We start from the raw sequence: 21,945 nt of genomic DNA, 5'->3' as shown, positions 1-21,945 counted from the left end.
GGGGAGGGGGAAATCAGATAATATGTAAACAAATAAGATTATTTTGTGTCCCATTAGTTCTTCCCAGGCTCCACCATAAGATCTGTTCAAGGTTCCTGAACCAGTGCCTGTGGTTCCACAGCTCCACACCTTTGCAGATGCTGTTCCCTCTGCCTAGGACACCCTTCTCATTTCCCCCCTTAATGAACTACTTCCTTGTTCTCCAGGCATCTGCTCAATTTTGCCGGAGGGAGGTCTTCCTGCCAGCCCCAGGCAGAGGAATCTGCTTTGGGCACCATATATATACAGCTTTTCTGATACTTTACCACAAGATATTTGAATTCTCCACTTCAGTGCCTGGCTCCTCAATTAGAATGTGAGAGCCTGGGACTGATTCGTTGCCGTATTTCAAGCCCTAGCACTTGGCCTGGCCTTGGGGGCCTCCAGTGAGTACTCGCTGATTCTATGAATGAATCGAATCCAACTCTATCCACCAAAGAAGTGTTGTTATCTAGATGCCTGGGTCTGGTGGCTCTCGGGGAGCCAAGGCACTCGGACCTCCTGCTTTCATTCCTGACCTTTGTGGTTCTACACAGACATGCTTACATTTCCCCCTGAAAACACTGTTGCCATTTACCTACTTTTGCTCATGTTCTCCACCCCATGGACCTCACCACAGCTACTGCCCCTGGGGATTGCCTATACCATGAGACAGCCACAGAAGTGGCCAGGGGCTGTGTCCCTGGGTCCTAAATCTCCCTCTGACCTTCAACCACACTAAGAGGTCCCAGCCACCCCTGATACCCAGAATGGGCTTCAAGCCCAGAAAACAGAAGTCTAGCTGTCCCCAATGTTACCATCATTGATTCTGAGGCAGGGTCAGCTTGCTTTCTTGAGGCTGTCCTCTTGTCTGCCCCCATCTTCTTTGCAGAATCCGAAGGCCCAAGTTGAGGCCAGCCCCAGGAAAGGCCTCAAGTGACACATACTCCCTCCCTTCTTCAGCTCCTGCCAATACAGAGACGTGAGCCTTGGCGAGGCCTCTGGACAGGTTCATGGCCTGCAGTGGTCAGTCTCACCGCTGATGGTATTCTGTTCCTACCATGAGCTCATACATTATGCAGGAGGGTAGACAGTGAACCAGGCCTGATCATTGCAAGGCAACCAATAGGAAGGGTGATGTATGCACCTCACTTTGCCAAGGCCCCACTTCCCACATTACGCCATTTGTTGGAGGCGGGGAGAAACTTGTTTCGCAATAGCTGAGAAACCATCAGGTCTCCCTCTACCTACAGTGCAAAGCTGAAGATGTCAGATATCATCCCCTGTAGTTTTGCACCGCCCCTGGGGAAGAGCGAAAAGGGATATGTGTCCTCCCAATCATCATGGGGTGGATGGGAGACCTGAAATACAGAGAAAGCCCAGATGAAAGAAGCCTTAGAGGGCCTGGGCTTGGCTGTGGGAAGGAAACCTGGCAGTTCTGATCTGATCTCAATACTTTCAGCCCCTCCTATGGACATCAGACAATATTGCCTCCCAGAGACTAAGATGAGGTTTAGCAGCCTCCTCATTATGAAAATGAAAGGCCTGTGCTTAGATGATAACCCTAGGGAAGAAGAAGCTAAGCTGCGCTGAGCTAGAGCAAGCATCATTAGAGGCCTCTCCACAGACTTTATTTTATTTTATTTTTTCACGGACTTTATTTAATCTAGCAGTAGACCTGAGTGGCGGAAATCATTTTTTTCCATTTTATAGATGGAAAAGAATTATGACCCAGTTGACAAAGAACTCTAGAACTGAGAAAGATCTAGATTTGAATTCTAGTTCTGCCAACTATGTGTCTGTGTGACCTTGGGCAAGTCAACTGAGTTCACTAAGCCTCAGTCTTCCTCATCTGGAAAGTAGGGATTATGTAAGAAACTGTCAAGGCTTATTGTGATGATTACAGAAAATGTAGGCAGAGTACCTGGCATAGAACAAGGGCTCATTAAAAAATATAAGAACTTTTAATGAACAACGTGACGAGTATTTACAAAGTGCTACATAGGAACAGTGCTTTACTCGTATCTAATTCGATCATCCTAGCAGCTCTGTTTAGAGATACCACTCTTGTCCCCATTTTGTATATAAGAACCCCAAGGCTCAGAGGGCTTTAAACCACTTATACAAGTTCTCCTGGCTAGTGAGTGGCAGAACTAGGACTTGAGCCCTGGCAAGGCACTTTGTATACATACAGCTGAGGTTCAGAGAGGTTGACACTTGACCAAGGTCACACAGCCAATCTATGGTAGAAAAAAGGGCCTGGGGCCTTAGTTTTCTGACTTTAGCTTACCCATCGTGCCCCTCAGTTTTTTCTATTGTACGGCTAAAGGGTGGGACTAGACTTGTTTGGAAGAGTACCTAACCTGGGACAGGTACAATTAAAGCACTAAATAATAAATGCTCTGGCACCCTGGCCAGGACTCTCCCAAGAGCACGGTAGGGGGAACTGGACCCTTCCCTGAGTGTCGTGTGGGAAAAACTTCTGGCTGCTTATTGTTTACTTATTCACAGCCTTTGATGATAACACACCTGCGTACCTCTGAGGCTCCGGGGCAGCACTGCACCCAGGTAAAGAGGATGAGCAAGACAGTATTTGGATGGAGGAGCCTGAAGTAGCAGGAAACGGTAAACTTCAGGCCCAGGGTGAATGTGTGTGACAGGTCTGTGAGGACCATGCTGGGGAGAGACTTCCACCTGGAGATCCAGGCTGGGGCCAGAAGGCAGGCTAACACTGTGTGGGTCTGGACGGGTGATTGGGCAGTGCCATCCCAGGGTGTCTTTCTCCATGAGGACACTGCTGGCTGCCTGCCAGAGGCTGCATCCCTATTCCAGAACTGGCTAGCTTGTCTCCCTTCCCCTGGGGGATGTTTGGACACTCCTAGAACGCCCGGACAAGGGACCACCGTGTGTGGAATGCATGCCATCTTGGGTTTATTTTAGGTGGTACACAGATCAGCAAGAAAGCATGCACACAAACGAAAGCTATTCTTTCCAATTCTCTTTCAACACTTCTGATTATTCCAGGAGAAAGTCTCATTTTGCTGCCAAAAGCCCTTTAACACCTCACTATCCTTGCTTATCTTGTCTTTTAGCTAACAGAGAGCAGGCCTCTAGCTCCAAATTTGGAGTAGGTGATAGATAGTATCGAGCTAGAACATTAGAATAAGTTTTGTCATTTTATTTATTTTTTTACCTTCTATTTACAACAAGTGATACTGTTTTTTCTAGTTTCGATAGTGATAAAAAGTTTCTTTTTAAAGTATATGGTTTAAAGCAGGTACTCTGGAAGTCACACTATTAGGTTCAAATTCCAGCTGGGTCACTTACTACCTGTGTGACTCTAGGCAAGTCACGCAACCTCTTTGTGCCTCAATTCCCTCATCTGTAAAGGGAAAGTAATAATGGAATCTCCCTTAGTTTATTGTGAGAATTACACTAGTTAACATATGTAAAGGATATAGATTGGTACCTGACATCTAGTAAGCACTGTGTGAACATTTGCTATTACTAAGGTCAAACAGGGAAAGACCAACACCACAGAAAGCACTTCTTTGGACCAATCCCACAGTTTTCCACACAAGAAAACAAAGTTTTGGAAAAATAATTAAGCAGCTGAACTAGGATCTTGCTAGGTCTCTCGATTCCCAATCCATCTCAATCCTCAATAATTCATGTAACCTCTCAGCCTTGGTTTATTCACCTTCAGAACGGGACTAAGATGATCTAATTGGATGTTGTGATGGTGTGTAAGGGCTCAGAAAATGAGCTGGAATGATGTCTCTAATGCATTCTCAACAGGGGTACTATGGCCCCTAAGGGGGCACAAATTGGTTCTTGGGTGGCGAAAAAATCTTACTTTTTTAAATATATAAAGCACAGATATACAGTTTATCTGTCTTACCAAAATTTCATGAGGAGTTGTGATTAGGGAACAAAATGTCTAAAAAAGTTTCCTTAGGAATGCAATACTGAAAAAAATAAAGTTGAGAGAATTTGCTCTAAGCCAAGATTTTTCCATCTTGGGTTGTTACCCACAATGGTTTGTGCAATCGGCTTAATAGATCATGATCAACATTTTGGGAGAGCAAGTGATGTAGGAAATGCCACAGTGCACTACACATAAGGATCACTAAGTATTACGAGAAAGTTTGGGTTCAGTTCGGCAGGTGGGTGCACAGCTGAGTGTAAAAACAAAGTTGAAAGCCATTGCTCTAAACAATTATTTTCCTTTTTCTCCCTTGATCCTTTATCTCTCAGACAAGACCATGCAGCTGTGGACTGTTGGAAGAAACTGATAACGAAGGAAGGAAATGTAAGAGAGAGTCCAGATTTTAGTGAAACTGGGGCTGAACTTTACTAGCTCATGGCCTTCCTCATTCTTCCCTTCCTCATTCTACATTCCAGGGTAAGCCACAGGTACAGGGGAAAATGACTGTCCCTCAGCACCAGAGGGGAAAATGTCTCCTACTTTGCCGCCCTCTCCATTCCTTCCTCTACTTCCCTCCTTCTTCCCTTCCTTTCTTTTCTCAACTTAGAAGGCAGCAAGTCTGATCCAAGTCTGAGTCCTGTGTCTGCCATTTACTATTCGACTTGGGGCAAGTCATTTCACTTCTTTGAGCCTGTTTTCTTAGCTATAAAAGGGAGAGATTATTCATAAGATTTTAGTGATTTTCAAATGAGAGAATGTATGTAAAGTGTATTAATTTTTAGTGCCTTGTATACTGCAGCTGCTCACAACAACAGTAGCTAACAGGCCCAGAACCCTGTGCAAACTAGTTTATACACATTATTTTTATTTAATCCTCACAATGAGCCTGAGAAAGATCTGGGAAGGTAACAGGGCAGACTCCAGACAGGATGCCTGGTTTCAAACCTCGGTTCTGTATCTTTTCATATGTTTAAACAACATCTATATTCCTCTGTGACTGCATTGACTCCCTTTTAAAAAGGAGCTTTCCTCATAACTCCACATAGACTTCTGCTTACATCATATTGACCAAACCTCTAATTGTAAGGGAGGTTGAGAAATATAGTTTTTTAAAATAGGCACATTTCTGTCCCCAACAAAATAATAAAGGTGATGAGAATGGATACTGATTAGGCAACTAGAGGCCTCATCTTCAATAATCTTTAATTTAACCTTTAATTTAATTTTCAGAGGTCTATCCCGAAGGGGAAAAATGAAGTAGCTAAGAAAGTAAGAACTAATAGTAGAGATGAGCTCTTCAAATGTGGCTGATATGTCTAAACTGTATTCGATGTCTTTTTTCTTCTTCTTATTCTTTTTTAAATTCATTCTCTTTAGGAAAATGAATGTATGAGTTTTCTATATCTGCTAAGTATTATAGAGACCAACATGTTCTCTATGTATTGGTGGGATGGGAGAAAAAATGGGAAAAAAATTCTACCTCATATACTTCTTGACTGTATAACTGTGGACAAAGTACCAAACCTCTCCATGCCTCTGTTTTCTCACTGTAAAATGGATACCACAATAATCCCTACCCACTATGTTGTTTTGAGAAAATGGCTTAATGTTTTTAAGCCCTCAGAGCTGTGTTTGGCCCACAGTACATGCTAGTTAAATAGCATTTAATGAGCTGGTATTATTATTTTCCCAACTTCACAGATGAATTGAGGCCCACAGAGATTGGCCCACCGTATGAAAGAGCCTACATTTGTTTAGCATTTTTTAAATTCTAGATTAATTTAAATAAAGTGCACAAATCTTAAGAGTATGCCTTGAGAACTTTACATGTGTATACAACCGTGATCAGTATAAGGACATTCTTTTTTCTTGGGCTCAGAAGGCTGCCCGGGGGTCTCCTCTCAGTCAAAACCCTTCCTCAACTTAAAAGCTGTTTCGATTCTTCACCAAAAACATTTTGCCAGTTTTGAATTTCATCCAAGTGGAGCCATACAGAATGTTTCTTTTATTATCCGCAGAGAATTTGAAGCCCGGATGGTCCCACCCTAGAAACTGCCGTCTAAACTGTTATCCTATACTGCCTTTTAAAGCAACAACTACTAACACTTATTATCTCCGCCCTTCCTCTTCCATTCCCCTCCTTCAGCTCCGCCCCTGAAACGCAGCTGTCCATCAAGCCGTCAACAAATTCTAATTGGCCAATTCCACAATAGCCGATCCCGCCCTTCACCCCCACCTTCTGCCAGGGAACTTATGATAGGGCACATGTGTCAAGAGGTTGGCCAATGGGAGGATGGCATAACCCAAACCCTCTGCCAGTCCACCAATGGGTGGGCGATGTTCCCGCCGCCGCCAACTGCCTCAGGAGAGCTGTCTAGGCCTCGTGCCTCTGCAGTTTGACACCTTCCTGGTATCTTGAGGCGGTCACCCCAAAGATGCTTAAAGAGTGCAGGATGGCAGGCTCCGACTCCTTACATCCGTTCTGGGTCTTCCTCATTCCGCCCCTCCCTGAAGGGGACGGGAGGGGTGGCTTTTCTGGACAAAAATAATATACATGTAAATATATGTTTTCAGGGCTCTCTCTCTCTCTTTTTAAAGAGGATAATGCTTTGTGGTTTTAAATTTCAAATAACTTTACAATTTGAACACCCCGCCTCCTTTTTCCAAGTTCTGGATGCTGATAAGAACCAGCTTCCCTCTCTAGCCTCCACTTTGCCCCTCGGAGCAGAAAGGAGAGGAACCAAAAAGAGCTTTGGGTGGGGGTGGGCAGAAGATGGGATGGAGTGGAATTAAGGAAGAGCAGGCACATCATCAGGGTCGAAGAAGAAAGAGAAGGAATTTTAAGGTGCGAGATGGACTGGGAGGTGTAGACCAACCAGCTTCAGGGGTTAGAGGGAAAATGAAATTGTTGGAACTGGGTTAATAACAGGTATTTTAAAAATATATATACCATTATCCATTATCTTTTTAAAAAGATACCATGAAGTTGCCCTGTATGAGGGATATTTAAAGTACAATATGATCCCAAAGATATCAGGGAAAAGCTATGCCTGGTGGCTTTTGATGGTTACAGATGAATGGATCCCATGGGTCATTGAGTAATTGGGGTTAAGGGGTTCTCTGTGTCTGAAGGACACTGTGCTGAAGTGTTCTCACAGCAGTCTTTTTCTCATTTTCTCTACCCTAGACAGGCATGCCCCTGCTCTTTGTACTGGGCTGCATCTTCTTCCCGTTGATCTTTGCTCTCCTCTGCCGGGGCCTGCAGAATCACTCCAACCTGCAGATGGAGAGACCGGAGGCTGTTCTGGTGGCATCCAAGTAAGAGGACAGGGTGAGGGCATCCTTCCGGGGGCCGGGGCTGGTAGAGCTGATCTCCTACTTTCAGGAAGAGTTAGTGGTGAGAGCAGAAGCACAGAGTGTGTTTAATGGGGAGGAGGGTAGGGGATCCAAGAGTCAAAAGACACTGGCTGTGGGATCTTTTGCAGCATCTCTGAACTTCAAAGCCCTCATTTGTGAATGGTTTAATAAGAATGCCCCCCTTCCATTCTTCATGGAGATGTGAGGGTCAGGGGAATTCGTGTTTATAAAGTAGAGTTTGCAAACTCCAGGGGATGTAGGCTCCATGGGGACTTCCTAAGCTGGAGGACTTGTGTTTATCCTATTGAATGAGGGCAGCAGCTGCTCAGCTCCAGCCAAACATTATGGAGTTAGAATGTGGGTTCAACATCGTCTGATTTTTTTGATTCTTTCTTAAAAGAAATTGGGCTTTTAGGTGAAATCTCCTGATTTTCATACACTGACAAATCACTTAGAATTTAAGAAAATACCAAACTGGCCAAAAAAACCCCCACAAAAAACATGTTTGTAGGCTGTATTAGGCCCTGTGCTGCAAATTTATGACCTATTTGACAAGCTTAACATACATGTGAACTATCATCAAACCTTAGGTAGGAGAGAAAGAGGGCAAAAGGGCAGAATTTACCTGGGATTTTTGGTGAGTTCTTGGAAGAAAAAAACTGTCTATTTTAACCCACATCATCCAAAGTGAAGCCAGGTCCTCAATGCAGCATCGTGGTGGCCTGACATCACCCTCCTACCCCCGCCCTCCCACCGCACCCCAACTCTGTGCCTTTCTCTAGCTTTGCTCATCTTGGCTTTGGAATTATGCAAATATCGGTTTGAAATCCAGCTTTGCCAATTCTCATATCTGTGTTATCTTGGGCAAGTTTTTTTCTTTTCTTTCTTTTTTTTTTTAATAATCTCTAAGCCTCAGTTTCTTGTAAAACAAGCGTACTACCAACGGGAAAGATTAAATAAGAATGAACATAAATCATCTCGCCCCATGCCCAATGTGTAACTAGGAAGTTGGGTCCCTCTTCCCCTTAAGTGAAGCCCTGAGGTCAGGAAGCTATTTAGAGACTGTCGTCTCTAAAATTGTCCCCGACTCCTTCTGCCCAAGGCCAGATACCTCTCAGGGTCTGTTCCTGCAGTAGGCCACTAGAGGGCAGCATGCAACTGCAAATTCCAGTCCCTTGACTTTGAGGAGGTGATGGAACTGGGCTTTGGACAGGCAAAAGCAAATTGTAGGGTTAACTAAGGCGTATCTTAGGGCAGGCCTGGAAACCCAAGGTTTGGGTAGCAGGTCCCATGTCATGCAGAAGTCCACAGGACTATTGGTTCAGGATGGGAAAGCAGCACAAAAGAGTTAGAAGCAGCGCCACGGCAAAGGCCCGTCTGGTTCTGACTGGTCTTCTGACCTGCAGCGTGACCCTGGCCAAGTCACTGGGCCTCAGTTTCCTTACGGTTGAATGAGGGGCGTGAACCAGCCAATCCTTGGGTCCTTTCCCACTCAGAAATGGCTGTTCTATGAAGTCGCAGAGGAAGGGGAGCCAGGAGCATAGTAAACCTGGAGAAAACGAGAGTGACAGGTGCTTAGGGGAGGCCAAGAAAAGCCAGGAGGCTGAAGGACAGAGGCACAGGCACCCTTGGGCTTGAGGCGGGTTTTCTGAGAAGCAGCTTCTCCCCACCCTCTTCAAACCCTGCAGCCACTCTGACACCTCGTATGAGAGGGATCCTGCCTCTCCTTAAATATGTGTCCTTGGCAGGTCACTGAAGACCTGGGGACCAGGTCTTGACCTGTAAAAAAGGAACAGGTGCCATTACCTCAGTGATGTCACAACAGTTAGACAAGATCGTGGGACAGTGTGCAGCAGAGTCGGGACCTAGAGCGCCACACACACACCTAGAGTTTCCCACTGGGGTGAAGGCTTGGGGGCCTCTGAGTCTGAAGGAAGCTGTGTTAGGGTGTTTTTATTCCTACTCATTCCTTCGGCTCTTCCTTCTCCTGTGAGGAGATGGCAAGATGCACTCGCTTCTCCCCCTTCCTCCAGGGAGTCCTCTCTCCCCGCTGCTGGAGTGGACACCCCTTAGTTGGGAGCCCCCATCGGGCTACTGAAGGACACGTGTTGGGAGACACTGAAGAGGAGGAAATGGCAGGTGTTAGCAAAACGCTGGTGGGAAACAGGGGGGGGACTCAGAGTCTCCTCCCCGTTGGCCAAGAAGTCCTGAGCCACCTTCTTCCCCAATAGGAAAGCCTCCCCTGCCCTGGCCCTTGTCCCCAGCAGCCCCCTGTGCCACCGCTGCTGTCTCTTTAAGGGCCTCCCTCTCTCTCTCTCTCTGCTCCCCCCATCTCTGTCGCAGCCACTGCTGTGGCTCAGAGCTGCATGGGAAGACGCTGCTGCAGGTCCGGTTTCTTGGTGTCTGGTCGGTGCCATCATTTCCCCACCCCTCCTCCACCCTCCCCAAGCTGGTGACTTTCCCTCCCCTCCCCCTCCCCACCAAGGGGGCAGGGGCTGGGCACGGACTCCCTATAATGCCCCATGCAGCATTTGTGCGAGGCAGCGGGGACTGTGGCAGCAGCGACTGTGGCAGCAGCGAGAGGCGGGAGAGCGGTGCTGACCGCTGACCACTTGCCCGGCCACTCCTCTGTCTCCTTTCCCTCCCACCCTGTCCCCCTCCCACCCCGCCTCCTCAGGCCCTCCCAGCCTCTCCACATAAGCCCCCCCTCCCCACCTGCCTCGTCTCCCTCTCTCCTCCCCCATCCGCATCCCCCCCCCCCCGCCCCGTACCCTCTCACTCTCCGTCCTCTCACCCAGTCCTCCCCTCCTCGTCTCTCCCCCTCCCTCTGGCTGGCTTTCTCCTGCTCCCTGTCACAGATCCTCCCTCTTCCTGGTCTATCCGCTTTCCCCGTCTTGCCTAACTCCCTTTCCCCCTTCCTCTGGTCCGACTTCCCTGCCGCATCCTTTCCCGCCCTGTCCCCTTTGTGCCCCTTCTCTTTTTCCTCTCTCTCTCTCTGGCTTTGCATCTTCTCCACCTCCAACTCCCTTCAGCTCGGCTTCCCTGTCCCTTCACGGCTGCTCTTCTCCCTGTCCGAGGCCTGAGCCACCATGCTGACCCCAATGGTGGCTGGGGGGGTGGTGTTCCCCGGACTCTTCCTCCTCTCCAAGAACACGCTCCAGCGGCTGCCCCAGCTGCGCTGGGAGGAGGCTGACGCGGTCATTGTCTCAGCCAGGTAAACTGCATCGCTTCCCCTCAGCCCCCCTCCCCTTTCCAGGCTCTCTGGGGATGGACTCTTGGTCCGGTGGGGTCTGGGGGCTCCTGAAGTGGTCAGTAGGCTTTACCTCCAAGCTTCCTTCCCTCCTTACTGCCTTACTCTCTCCCAAGAGACCTCATCCAAACCCAGCCATCTGGTCTACTCATATTCAGACTGCTTTTCTTTCCTTTCCCCATTCACCCTCCCACCCTCCAAAACAGGACCAGTATGTGACTAAAACATTCCTATAAGGTGTTAGGGAACAAGGCAAGGGGCAGAGAGCTGTGCATTATTCAAGGCATGTGTTTGGGGGGACAAGGGACAGAGGAGTAAAAGGTAGAACTCTGTACAACCCCAGAATAATTCGCTCGAGTTGGCGAAGGGAGCATGGTGGCAGTTAAGGAGACGACAGCATATAGTGACCAGGGGGAATGTGGGCTCACTGAGGGGCTAGTTGATGACCAGCGGGATGACTGGGCAGCTGAGTGGTGCAAGAACAGGCCCAGGGCTTCCCCCTGCCACCCTGTGCTGTTTCTTCCCCGCCCCTCCCCGGGAAGGGGCGTTGTTGTCAGCCACACATTCTCAGCATCGTCTCACCTCAGGATGACCTCCCTGGTGTCCTCCTGAGAGGAAGGCACTCAGTGTCCGCAGCTGAGAGAAGGAAGCCAGCAGCAAAGAATGGGGCGCAGAGTGGTGGCCGCTGGGCAAGTCCAGGAGCCTGAGGTGGAGGGGGTGAGCCCTGGGCAAGGCAGCCTTGGGACAGAATGGGCAGAGAGTGTCCTGAGAAGTGACTGAGTCCAAAGCACAGTAACTGGACAGTAAAGAGAAACAGAGGGGTGTGTCTCCTCCCCCTACCACTGCTCCCTCTTCCTCCCCAGGCTAGTGTCCTCTGTCCAAGCCGTCATGGCCTCCACAGCTGGCTACATCGTCTCCACCTCCTGCAAGCACATCATTGATGACCAGTAAGTGCCATGAGACCACCTTTGCCTAAGTCCCAGCAGCTTGTGTGTGTGTATGTGTGACCCCTGAGATCTCCTAGGGGACCCCTTCAGTGGCCTGCAAGTCCTTCACTCAGGCCTGAGTAAGTTAACTGCAACTCAACACCCAGGGATAAATTTATCTGAGTCCTGTCCTTAAAGGTCAGAACCAGCAGGAGAAGGACTGGGGACCGAACGGGATTCTCAAAGCAGCTCTTGGGTTTCCTGGCCTCTTGTATCATAGTAGGTTCTGAATGTTGTTTCCTCCCTTACCTCTTCCCACCCTTACACCCCTCAGACCCAATTCCCAACCAGCTCCGAACTGGGGTGCCTTCTTCCTTACACTGGGCTCACCTCTCACCTCCTCCCAGAATCCAGGTGTCCGGCTCCAGCCCCATGCACAAGGGAGATGAGAGGAGAGAGATGACACAGACAAGGCCACTAGTGATATGTGTGTGTGTGTGTGTGTGTGTGTGTGTGTGCGTGCAGAGGCCAAAATTTGGCACTGGCAGCTGCTGCAGTGCCTGGTGCTTGCCAAAAAAGCCCAGGCCTGAGAGGTGGGGCAGGAGGAGGACTGAGAGGGGCCCTGTCCGTGGTGCTGACGGGAGAGCTTTAGATGACCCATGGACTGCAGCAGAGTTGCCTGTAAGGGTGCCGTTGACACCCTTACTTAACTTCTGGCCCCGCTCCTCTTCTATGGTGGCCGTTGAACCCAAGGGACACTGTGTGGATGATCCTGCACTGAGACACCCCCTCTTCCCCTACAGACGAGCTCCCTCATCTGTGGACTAAGGTTCATTGCTGCCTGGAAGGGCAGCTGTGAGAAGGAATTGAGTTGTGTGTGCCAAATGCCTAGAGCAGTCTGGTTCTCACATTGTGGGTACTTAACTCTTTCTTTAGACCCCACCCCCATGACTTGGCTTCCTCTTGCCCGCTCCTCTTCTTCCCCACCCCTGGGTCCAAAACGAGCCTGGACCCCCACATATTTCCTCCTGCCTTCTTGCAGAGGTCACCTTCCAACTCTTATGCCTCCTCCCCTCCAGCTCTGTTCTCCCTCCCCTCTTTTAATCCTCAGGTGGGTGAAGAGGATCAGGGTTAATCTAGGGGCAACAGCTGTTCCTACTTCTGAGCACCTAATTGCTCAGAGGGTGGGTCTGGTTTTAACCCTTCACATTGCAGCCCAGGGCCTGGTAGGTGGTCCTGGTCCCCCTAAAGCCAGGAGTCCCGATTCTTACCATGTGTGTTGCAGCCGGCTTTCCTGGCCATTCCTGCTTTAATTTCTCTGGGGCTGTTAGACCCCTTTCCACGTTCTTGCCCTCTGTCTCTAACCTGGGCCCTTGCTCCCTCTTCTCTGTCTCTCTGTCCTGGTCAAATGCTCCAGCATGGGTCTCAGCTTCTCTTTTCCTGAAATCACTCCTGCTAAGCATGGCCTGCCTGTCCTTTTCCAGGTCAGACTTCCCCCAGGGCTTGCATTCTGCGTCCAGCTCACCCCAGTCTACCCCCAGCCAACTTCTTGGCCTCCGCTCCAGGTCTCACTCCCTCCTTCAGCAGCTCCCCGCATTTGGTCTCAGCCCTTTTTCCGTGTCACTTCTTGGATGACTTTGCTTTTGTTTCTCACTTACTAGCTGGGTGAGTTCCCCGAGGCCTGCCTCTTTGCCCTCCCACCTCTACCTCAGAGGATTTAAGTGAAAGGGCTCACTCAATGTGCTGACTCGAGCAGGAAAAAAATGCAATGTTGCATATTCATGCACTTTTCATTTTTGTTCACTCTCAAAGTACATAGAACTTTCTCTGCTCTTGGCTCCTTTTCCTCATCTTTTTCTCCTTAGTGCTGGACTGTACCTGAGAAAAAAAGAGAGAGATTGGGCCACATTCAGGCAGAACAAGCAGCACTGACAGCACCACCAACTCCCCAACGAAGCCTGTCTCTGACACTTGTCTCGAATCTTCCAAGGGACAGTGGGGCTGAGAGTGGAGGCCATGGAGCCAGACTTCTCATGTTTATTCTTTGGCCAGCTTACCTAGCCTCTCAGCTTCCTTCTCTGTAAAATGGGGATAACTATACTATTTCTTATAGGGTATTCGTGGGTGAGTAAATAAGTTTATGCATGTAAAAGATTTTAGAATATTAGAATAACATAGTATGTAACTAGTCAAAGTTAGCTGGTCTGCTCTCTCCCCACCACGCTCAGCCCTTCTGCTTCAATTTGTCCTAACCTCAGCTGTCTCTCATACCTTGCTTAAGCTTGTTTTCTCACTCTATCTCTGCCCTTTGGTCTGTGCTGTCTTTTCTCCTCCCCCCTCCCCCACCCCCCATATTGCAGGGAGGGGAGGGAATGAATACATGAATATGAAAAATGGGTGGGTTTTGGGGTCAGACAGTCTGGGTTTGAATCCCATCACTACTACTCACCAGCTGTGTGATTGCATAACTTTGGGCAAGTTTCTCACCCTCTAACCTGGGGTTCCATCGTGTAACTTGAGAGCCCACTTCCCTCTCAGGGTTGCTGTGAACATCACTTGAGATCTGACTCACGTGATGCATCCAGCACTGACCCCGGCACCTGGCGGCTGCTCGGTCCATCTCCTTTCCTCCTGACGCCCTTCTCTCTGCCCAACAGACACTGGCTTTCCTCTGCCTACACACAATTTGCAGTGCCCTACTTCATCTATGACATCTACGCCATGTTCCTCTGTCACTGGCACAAGCACCAGGTCAAGGGGCACGGAGGGGACGAAGGGGGGGCCAGAGCCCCGGGCAGCACCTGGGCTGTGGCGCGAGGCTACCTGCACAAGGAGTTCCTCATGGTGCTCCACCATGCCGTTATGGTGCTCGTGTGCTTCCCGCTGTCGGTGGTGAGTAGGGGTGCTGACAGCCAGGGCCCCCATGTCCTGCTCATGCCAGCACAGCAGAAGCCTGGGGAGCCCTGGGTCCAGGTCTGTAGGGTAGGCCCAGGATGGAAGGCCCCCACGGAGGATTTACTGAGCACCAGACCAGCCCCACACAGCAAAAGGGTCTGGGGTAGGCCTGGCCTGGCTGGGCCATGCCCGGCTGTGATGCTTCAGAGCGGCTGTTACGTGTCTCTGAGACTCAGTTTCCTCATCTGTAATATAAGGCATACAATCTTACCTGCAGGATGCTGGAGGGATACAGTGAGGTCATGCTCCCAGCTTTGCTACCGTGTTCATGTTCAGACTTTCAAAGTATCTCCAAAAGTGACTGAGGGGAGAGCAGGAGAGCGGGCGCTGCCCAGGAATCCGGGGTGAGCCCAGGCTGTTTTCTTGCTCTCCTCTCAGGTGTGGCGTCAGGGCAAAGGAGATTTCTTTCTAGGCTGCTTGCTGATGGCGGAGGTGAGCACACCCTTCGTCTGCCTTGGCAAGATCCTCATCCAGGTGAGAGGATACCTGAGGGCATATGAGCCTGACCGGAGGGCATGGGAAGGGCAGGCACTTTCAGGGACCTGCAAGAATTCTTTAAAGGACAGGCGAAGTGTCATGTCTGGGAGCGACTACAGGCTGGGGTAGAGGGGAGGCGGGCGCTGGGGCCTTTAGCCTGGCCCCTGCTCTGAGTGAGGAAGGCAGGGAGGTGGGCGGAGGGGCGGGGCCCACGGGCGGGGCAGGGGCGTGGCCAGGGGCGGAGGCGCACGCCCTGCTGCCCCTCACTCCGCCCTCGCTCTCTGCCCCGCTCCCTCTTCCCGTCCCCGCGGCAGTACAAGCAGCAGCACACGCTGCTGCACAAGGTGAACGGGGCCCTGATGCTGCTCAGCTTCCTCTGCTGCCGGGTGCTGCTCTTCCCCTACCTGTACTGGGCCTACGGGCGGCACGCAGGCCTGCCGCTGCTCGCTGTGCCCCTCGCCATCCCGGCCCATGTCAACCTGGGCGCCGCGCTGCTGCTCGCCCCCCAGCTCTACTGGTTCTTCCTCATCTGCCGCGGGGCCTGCCGCCTCTTCCGGCCCCGGAGCTCCCCGCCGCCCTCTCCTTGTCAGACCCAGGACTGAGGGGGGGGCCAAGGGACCCTCCCCACCCGTCCCCAAGTCCCACCCCTATCCCCGCGGGGACAGGGCTGTGGGGCCGCTGGGTGGGGGTTGGGAGCCAGGGGCCTTTTGCCCTGACAGCCCCAGGACTGACAGATGGACTCCGAAGGGGTGGGGACAGATCCCCCTCAGGGGCTGAGTGGCGGGACCAGGTGAAGTGGAAGACAGGGCGAGGGGACCCTCTTCTCTCCACCGTGCTTGAGCTGAGGGTAGTGAACCCCTTCCTGCATACCCCCTTCTATCACAACCGTGGGTCCCTGGAGAATGAAGGGGAACCACTTCCCATCTGCCTAGGGCTTGAGGGCCGTGGGGAGACTGACAGACACTCAAGGAGACCAGGAGTCTAAGAGGCTCTGCTGCCAAGGCCATCCCAGCCCCCTTGCTGCACACTCCTCTCAGCTCCCCACATCTGGGAGGAAGGGGACACCCTGACTAATCCCCATGGGCCTCCCTCAGTGCTGGTCGCCCCTACAGCCCTCCTCCAGGGGAGGCCAGCCTTCGGAATCTTAATTTATTTGCCCCAATTCAAATTAGTTTGTTGGGGTGGGGGGAGGGAGGTGGCTGCTATCCCCCAGCCTTCCCAGTGCTGAGCAATTCCCAGTGCAGATGGGGGGCACCTGGTCCCTTCCCCATTAGGCTGCACATCTTGCCCTCGGGCCCTGGCATGTCCCTGGTGCTATAGACCTCTCAAGGCTTCCTCCAGTCTGGGGTCGGGGGACCCTGGGAGGTGCTTTACAGACCGCTAATAAAGATGATCTGCGTGAACGCCATCATGGCCCTCTTAGCCCAGTTCTTTGGGGCTGGGCAGAGGCTGGGATAGAAAGCACAGATGACCACAGGACAGAGCAGGACCCCCTGTCTGGTCACTGAGTGGTCAAGGAAGAAAAAAGCAAAGACCTTTATTCATCAGCAGGAGAGAAGGTGGGTCTGGGCACTCGGGGCAGCATCCAAGGCCCTCGTGTGGCCCTAGGCCCCTTTCTGGCAGCTCCTATGAGGTATGGAGATCAGAGGTGGAAAGCTACCCCTGGGTCCTTCAGCCTCTCCCAAGGGAGGCTGAGGTGGGTGGGGCTGGGGGTGGGAGGGCAGGCCTTACATGTGTGTGCAGAACTGGAAAAGGAGGAAGAAGGCGGCCACTATCAGAGCACCCGCCAGGATGTGATGGAAGAACCTGGAGTTGGAACCTGCTGGACAAGGAGGGGGACATGGGGACTCTGGACTCGTCTCCAAGGCCCTGGTGAGGAGGAGGCCCCTTCTTAAGCTGGTTCATACCTGAGTTAGCAAAGCTGATGGGTTTCTCTCCAATAAACTGGGCCAGGGCCAGGAGCCTGGCTTGGTCTGAGTCTGGGTAATCAAAGAAGTCAGGTCTGTCTATGAAGAGCGGAGACTCTGCTCCCAAGGCCAAGACCTTGGCATTCTCCTGGCTGGGTGCTGGGGATCCAGAGCAAAGTCTATGACAAGAGCCAAGCAGACTCCTGCCCCCTACCCCAAGAGGCAGAGGCAGACCCAGGGCCCTGCCAGGCCACAGAGCCTTAGCTTGGCTATGGACGGGCTTGAGTTTGTTCTAGGAACTTCTCACAAATCAGCTGAGCTCTCCACGAGAAGGCCCATTCTGGATGGGGAGGATGGAGAGAAGCATGGAGGGCAAAGGGGTGGAGGCTTGGCCTCCCAGTGCTGAAGGGGGCACTGACCCTTTCCCCCCTTGCCTTCCTCCCTCCCGCTGCTCCCAGGCCACTTCCCACCTGTTTCTATGGCCCCCAGCCCAACCAGCCACAGCCACAGCCACACCCACTGCCACAGCCTCATGACCCCTCCACTTCTGTGATGGGGCGGGGGGTGGCGGGGGGGCTCTATGATGTCACAGCCTGGAGCCATTCTGATCACACACTGGAGTAAGGGGAGAAAAAGTGCTGGAGCTGGAACCTTTCCCCCCAACCCTGCTGGAATCAGAAGGGGAGAGGTTGGGACCTCCAGAGCTTTTCTTTCATCCTTCGGGCTGAACAGTGGCAGCCCCAGGATTTAGAAACAGGAGAAACTTGGTGGGGCTAAGGAACGCTGTGTTTGTATAGAAGGCACAAATTTTTTTGAGGGGAGGGGCAAGGCTGAACATCTTCAGTTATTCCTTAGATTAACTACTTAGCATTTACTGGGCACTTATTACTATACTGAGTAAGTACATAGGTTGACTCACCTAACCATCACAACCACCCTATGAGGTAGGTACTACGGCTCTCGTTACACAGATGTAATGCACAGATGGGCAAAGCAATACCAGCAATGCACACTTCCCAGGGGTGTGCATTTTCCTCCCTGAGGCTCCCCCTGGCTTTGCATCTCCAAATTCAGAGCACAAGTGTCTCCCCCATCTGAAAACCGCATCTCATTGCTGAGCCGAGGATGACCCTAGTGTTAGGAACCAGAAGAAATAACAGGATTTCCCCACTAGGTGGCAGCAGTGTCCATGCCTGCCTGCCCTCTTCTGGCCCCAGGGAGACACATCTCCCCAACTCCAGGCTCTTCACCGCCCTCTTCCCACAGGTTGCATCAGGTGCTGCAGGAGAAGGTATTGCCAGGGAATGGCAGGCATGCGGGTTGTCAGAGAAAGCCCCCGGGCCCATCTCTCAAGGCAGGTCTTTTGGTCATGCAAAGAGCTTTCGTAGGCTCCCCTCTCTTGGTGGGCTCCTCTCCCCCCCCTCCCGCCCCGAGCCATCCCATTTCCCCTTTCTATTCCCTAATTTCCTCTTATTGGTCACTTCCCATCAGCTACTTCCACTTCAAAGAGTTAGTTCCCCTCTGATAGGCAGGAAGGCCTGTCTATCACCTATGTGTCCCGCTTTACCCAAGCCCAAGGACACTTGAGGGTCTCCTGGTTTTACTACACAGATGCCAGGTCAGCACCCTCTGGCAGTCTCAGTTCCATGACTTCCCGTGAGTCAAATGTGTCTGTAGTGTGTCCTCTGCCCTGCGGATGGAGGCTCCTTCCTCCACTGGATCCCCACCCCTCATTTTACCCGCCTTCAGGGACTGCTCACCCATTCTCATCACAGCAACACTGCGAGGCACTTGCCATGGTCAGATTCCTAAATAAGAAAAAAGCGCAGAGAGAAAAGGGGAGAAAGGGAGGGAAACTAACTTTTTGGGGGCCTCCTGTGGGACTGGCTCATACGGGCCTCTTCTCCCTATACTCGTCTCTTCTGAGAAAGAGAAAGTGAGTTACCCAAAGTCACGGGGGCAGCAGGGACTCAATCTGGTCCCTGGCTCTGGGCCAGGGCTCTGGCCCCAGCCTGGGGTGCAGCTGCTCTTGGGGTTTAGCTGGGAGAAGAAGGAGTTCAAAGCCCTTAGCCTTTAGAGTGGATTTTGCTGTTTCCTCAGTTGCCTCAAAAGAATACAGCTGCTCTCTCTTTTCCAGAAAAAGCTCTTTTGACCCAAGCAGTGAATTATCCACTTATTTATTCATCCAACTATTAAATAAATGTATTGAGCTCCTACTATGTGCTGGGCTCCATTTGTGGCTTAAATAGAAGTTGCCAGGGCCCGCTCTCTGCCTTTGGGGCCCACAGGGAAAGAACTCATGGATGCACATCATCAGAGTACAGACGAATAAGCCCCAAAGGGCTGGCTACACTTGCTGTCTCTGCTCCTTAGCCTTGAATGTATTTTTCAGCCCCTTCGGACCTGGTTTTGGCCTCATTACTCCACTGAAGCCACCTTTGCCAAGTCCACCAATGACTTCATAACTTGAAAACTGTAATGGTTACTTCTCTGATCATTCTGTCTCTCAGCATTCTGAGCTTGCCTCTAGGCTCCAGAGCCATGCTCACCAATTTGCTCTAAACAGCTCAGTCTTGGACCTTCTCTTTTCTATCTATACTCTCTCTCCCTAGGTGATCTCATCCAGTCTCATGGCTTTAAATATCATCTATATGCTGATGACTCACAAATGTATATTTCCAGCCCAGCCCTCTCCCCCGAGCTCCAGACTTCTCTACCCAACTTTCTGCTTCATGTCTCTGTATGTCCAAAAACATCTTGAACTCAATAGACCCCAAATGATTCTCCTACCCCAAACCCACTCCTGCTTTCCATTGCAGCACATGGTCTCATGGTCTCATGCCCTGCTCAACATGAAAGCCCAGGAATCATCTCAGATCCTTTCTTGTCTATCTCCTGACAAACCCATTAGCAGGACCAATATAAATCTCAAATCCATCCACTTTCTCACCCCTCCAGTGCTACCCTGCTCTTTCAAGCCAACCCTATGTCCCACCCAGCTTATTGAGACAGCCTGTGAACTGGTTGATCTCCATTCACTCTTCCCCCCAGTGAGAACAAACCAGAAAATGAAGATACACTACTTAAAACCCTCCAATGGCCTGCCATGGCTCTTGTGTGAATTCTGGACTTCTTACCCTGACCTGTAAGTCTCTCGTCCGGCCCTGTCCACCTAGCCTCCTCAGCTCTTCTCAGTCTCTCTCCTCCACAGCATACTCCAGCCTTGGCACACACCTCTGCCTAGGACACTCTTGCTCCACACGTGATCTGGCTAACTCCTCGCCTGCCAGGTCTCAGCTGAAATGACACCTCCTCTGGGACAGGGCACCTGAGCTCCCACGCCTTGTGACCATCCCCAGTCACTGCATCAGTCTCACTCATGGAACTTGTCTGTGTATTGTCTATCTCCCTACAAGACTGTGAAGCCAGAGATCATTGATTTTGGTCATAGTCGTAGCACCACAATATACAGTAGGTATTCAATAAATATTTATCAACTTAATGGATAGATGAAAAATCTTTCTACTCCTTCACAAACCAGGGCTCAACACTGTCCATTTTGCCCTGCAACTGGCTTGAGCTCCAGCTCATTCTCACCTTCAGCAAGGCTCTTTAGGGGGCGCTGAGGAGGATGCAGGTCTCTAAGGTTCTGGTCCAGCTTGCCCATCTCCTCACTGCAGGTCAGGTGTGCCTCTCGCCATGCCCACCAGCTGTGGTCCCGGATGGCATCTCCTAGTCCTGTTTCCTTTCTTATTGTGGAGAGCCCTGAAGGAAACCTAATGGTTGATTTTAAAAAATACATTCTTTTAAGGTAGTCTTTTGAATAGGTAACATATGCACAGGGTACAAAATTCAAAAGGTACTAAAAGATGTATGTTGAAAAATAACTCCTTTCCTGACTTACCCTGCCTCACAGCTACCTCCTCAGAGGTCACCGTAGTTACCACTTTCTTGTGCAGCCTTCCAGAAATAATTTATGTACAAATAAACACATATAAACTCTTTTTCCCATTAAATGGCAGCATTCTATACATGCTGCTCTGCATCTTATTTTTTTCAGTTAACATGAGATTGTGAAGATGATTGTGTAGAAGTACATAAAGGACCTCTTTGTCATAGCTGTATACTATTTCATTGTATACTATTTTCATTGTGTCATAACTGACTGAATGGCCCCCTGCTCATGGACATTTAGGTTGTTTCCGGTATTTTGCCATTGCAAATAACCTTGAACTTCTATTATTTTGCTCATGGGCCAACATATTTACAGAATAAAATCCTAGACATGACATTTCCGGCTCAAATAGTCTATGTATTTGTCCTCTTGGTATCCACTCTCTCAAGACTGGCCTCAAAGAGGTGGTGTCCATTTACCCACAACAACATCAACATTAACAGATGCTTTGAATTTTATCATTTGATAGATGACAAGTGCTTTCTCAGTGTAGTTTGACTTTTCATTTCTCTTTTTAAAATATGTATTTAAAAAAGTACACATCACAATATATATCAGTTCAGTAGAGTTAAGTATACTCACATCGTTATGCGACTGCATGTTTTTTACTTTTAAATCACAATATTTAGTGATGCTGACTTAGTACCAGGCCTAACTGGGGGCAGCCTCTGCTTCCTGGTAGTGGTGGTTAGGAGACAGAAATGTAAACAGGTGTCACTAGAGCTGAGCCTGAGATAGCTCTGAAAGCTAGGGGCAGAAGGGAAATGCTCCAGGGAGGCTCCTAGAAAGAGGTGACCCAGAATGACCCCTGAAGGAAGGGAAGGTCCTCCAGGCAGAGGAGCTTATGTGAGCAAAGGTCCAGAGGTCTGAGAGATCCAGGTGTGTTCTAGGAACTGCAAGTAACATTCCTAAGAGCTAGTGCCACGAACAGGGGTGATGAGATCAGAGAAGTCAGGGCCTTGGACTTAAGGGCCTTGGAGGGTACGGTAAGGACTTTGTGTCTGGGGGACCGCAAGGCTGGGGCCGAGGAGAGCAAAGATCAAAGCTAGCGTTAGACTGAGAGGTGGTAGGGTTCAGGTGAGAAAAGGCGAACTGCGGAGGAAAGATCGCAAGGCTCTGGGGCATTCTGATTGAAGCTCGATGTCCCACCTCACCTCAGGGACAGAACTGGA

General features: G+C 50.5%; 2 protein-coding genes across 2 annotated transcripts; one reads left to right on the top strand and one right to left on the bottom strand.

Annotated features, from left to right (window-relative positions):
• Nucleotides 1–9,956: 9,956 nt before the first annotated feature.
• FAM57B (family with sequence similarity 57 member B) lies at nucleotides 9,957–15,529 on the top strand. Its single transcript, XM_011378725.2, has 5 exons — nucleotides 9,957–10,517; nucleotides 11,417–11,500; nucleotides 14,137–14,371; nucleotides 14,813–14,908; nucleotides 15,226–15,529. The coding sequence occupies exons 1-5, from the start codon at nucleotides 10,393–10,395 to the stop codon at nucleotides 15,511–15,513; spliced, it is 828 nt and encodes a 275-aa protein (XP_011377027.1). The 5' UTR covers nucleotides 9,957–10,392; the 3' UTR covers nucleotides 15,514–15,529.
• A 1,109-nt stretch (nucleotides 15,530–16,638) lies between these two features.
• Nucleotides 16,639–17,352, bottom strand: CUNH16orf92 (chromosome unknown C16orf92 homolog). The gene is made up of 3 exons (XM_011378817.1): nucleotides 17,289–17,352; nucleotides 16,819–16,977; nucleotides 16,639–16,730 (listed from the first exon to the last, which is right to left on the bottom strand). Exons 1-3 carry the CDS (start codon nucleotides 17,350–17,352, stop codon nucleotides 16,639–16,641), a joined length of 315 nt encoding a protein of 104 aa, XP_011377119.1.
• Nucleotides 17,353–21,945: the final 4,593 nt, after the last annotated feature.

Source organism: Pteropus vampyrus, unplaced genomic scaffold (genome assembly GCF_000151845.1).
Source record: "Pteropus vampyrus isolate Shadow unplaced genomic scaffold, Pvam_2.0 Scaffold347, whole genome shotgun sequence".
Lineage (NCBI taxonomy): Eukaryota > Metazoa > Chordata > Mammalia > Chiroptera > Pteropodidae > Pteropus > Pteropus vampyrus.
The sequence above is the reverse complement of the archived record's forward strand: the minus strand, read 5'-3'. Positions and strand labels throughout refer to the sequence as shown.

Excerpts from the sequence above, each read along its gene's own strand:
- FAM57B (XM_011378725.2), top strand. The coding sequence starts at position 10,393 with ATGCTGACCCCAATGGTGGCTGGGGGGGTGGTGTTCCCCGGACTCTTC. Across the intron at positions 14,372-14,812 it reads TGTGCTTCCCGCTGTCGGTG|GTGTGGCGTCAGGGCAAAGG; the intron begins GTGAGTAGGGGT and ends CTCTCCTCTCAG. Across the intron at positions 14,909-15,225 it reads TTGGCAAGATCCTCATCCAG|TACAAGCAGCAGCACACGCT; the intron begins GTGAGAGGATAC and ends TCCCCGCGGCAG.
- CUNH16orf92 (XM_011378817.1), bottom strand. The coding sequence starts at position 17,352 with ATGAGGCTGTGGCAGTGGGTGTGGCTGTGGCTGTGGCTGGTTGGGCTG. Across the intron at positions 16,978-17,288 it reads GCTGGGGGCCATAGAAACAG|CACCCAGCCAGGAGAATGCC; the intron begins GTGGGAAGTGGC and ends CTGGATCCCCAG. Across the intron at positions 16,731-16,818 it reads CATCAGCTTTGCTAACTCAG|GTTCCAACTCCAGGTTCTTC; the intron begins GTATGAACCAGC and ends CTTGTCCAGCAG.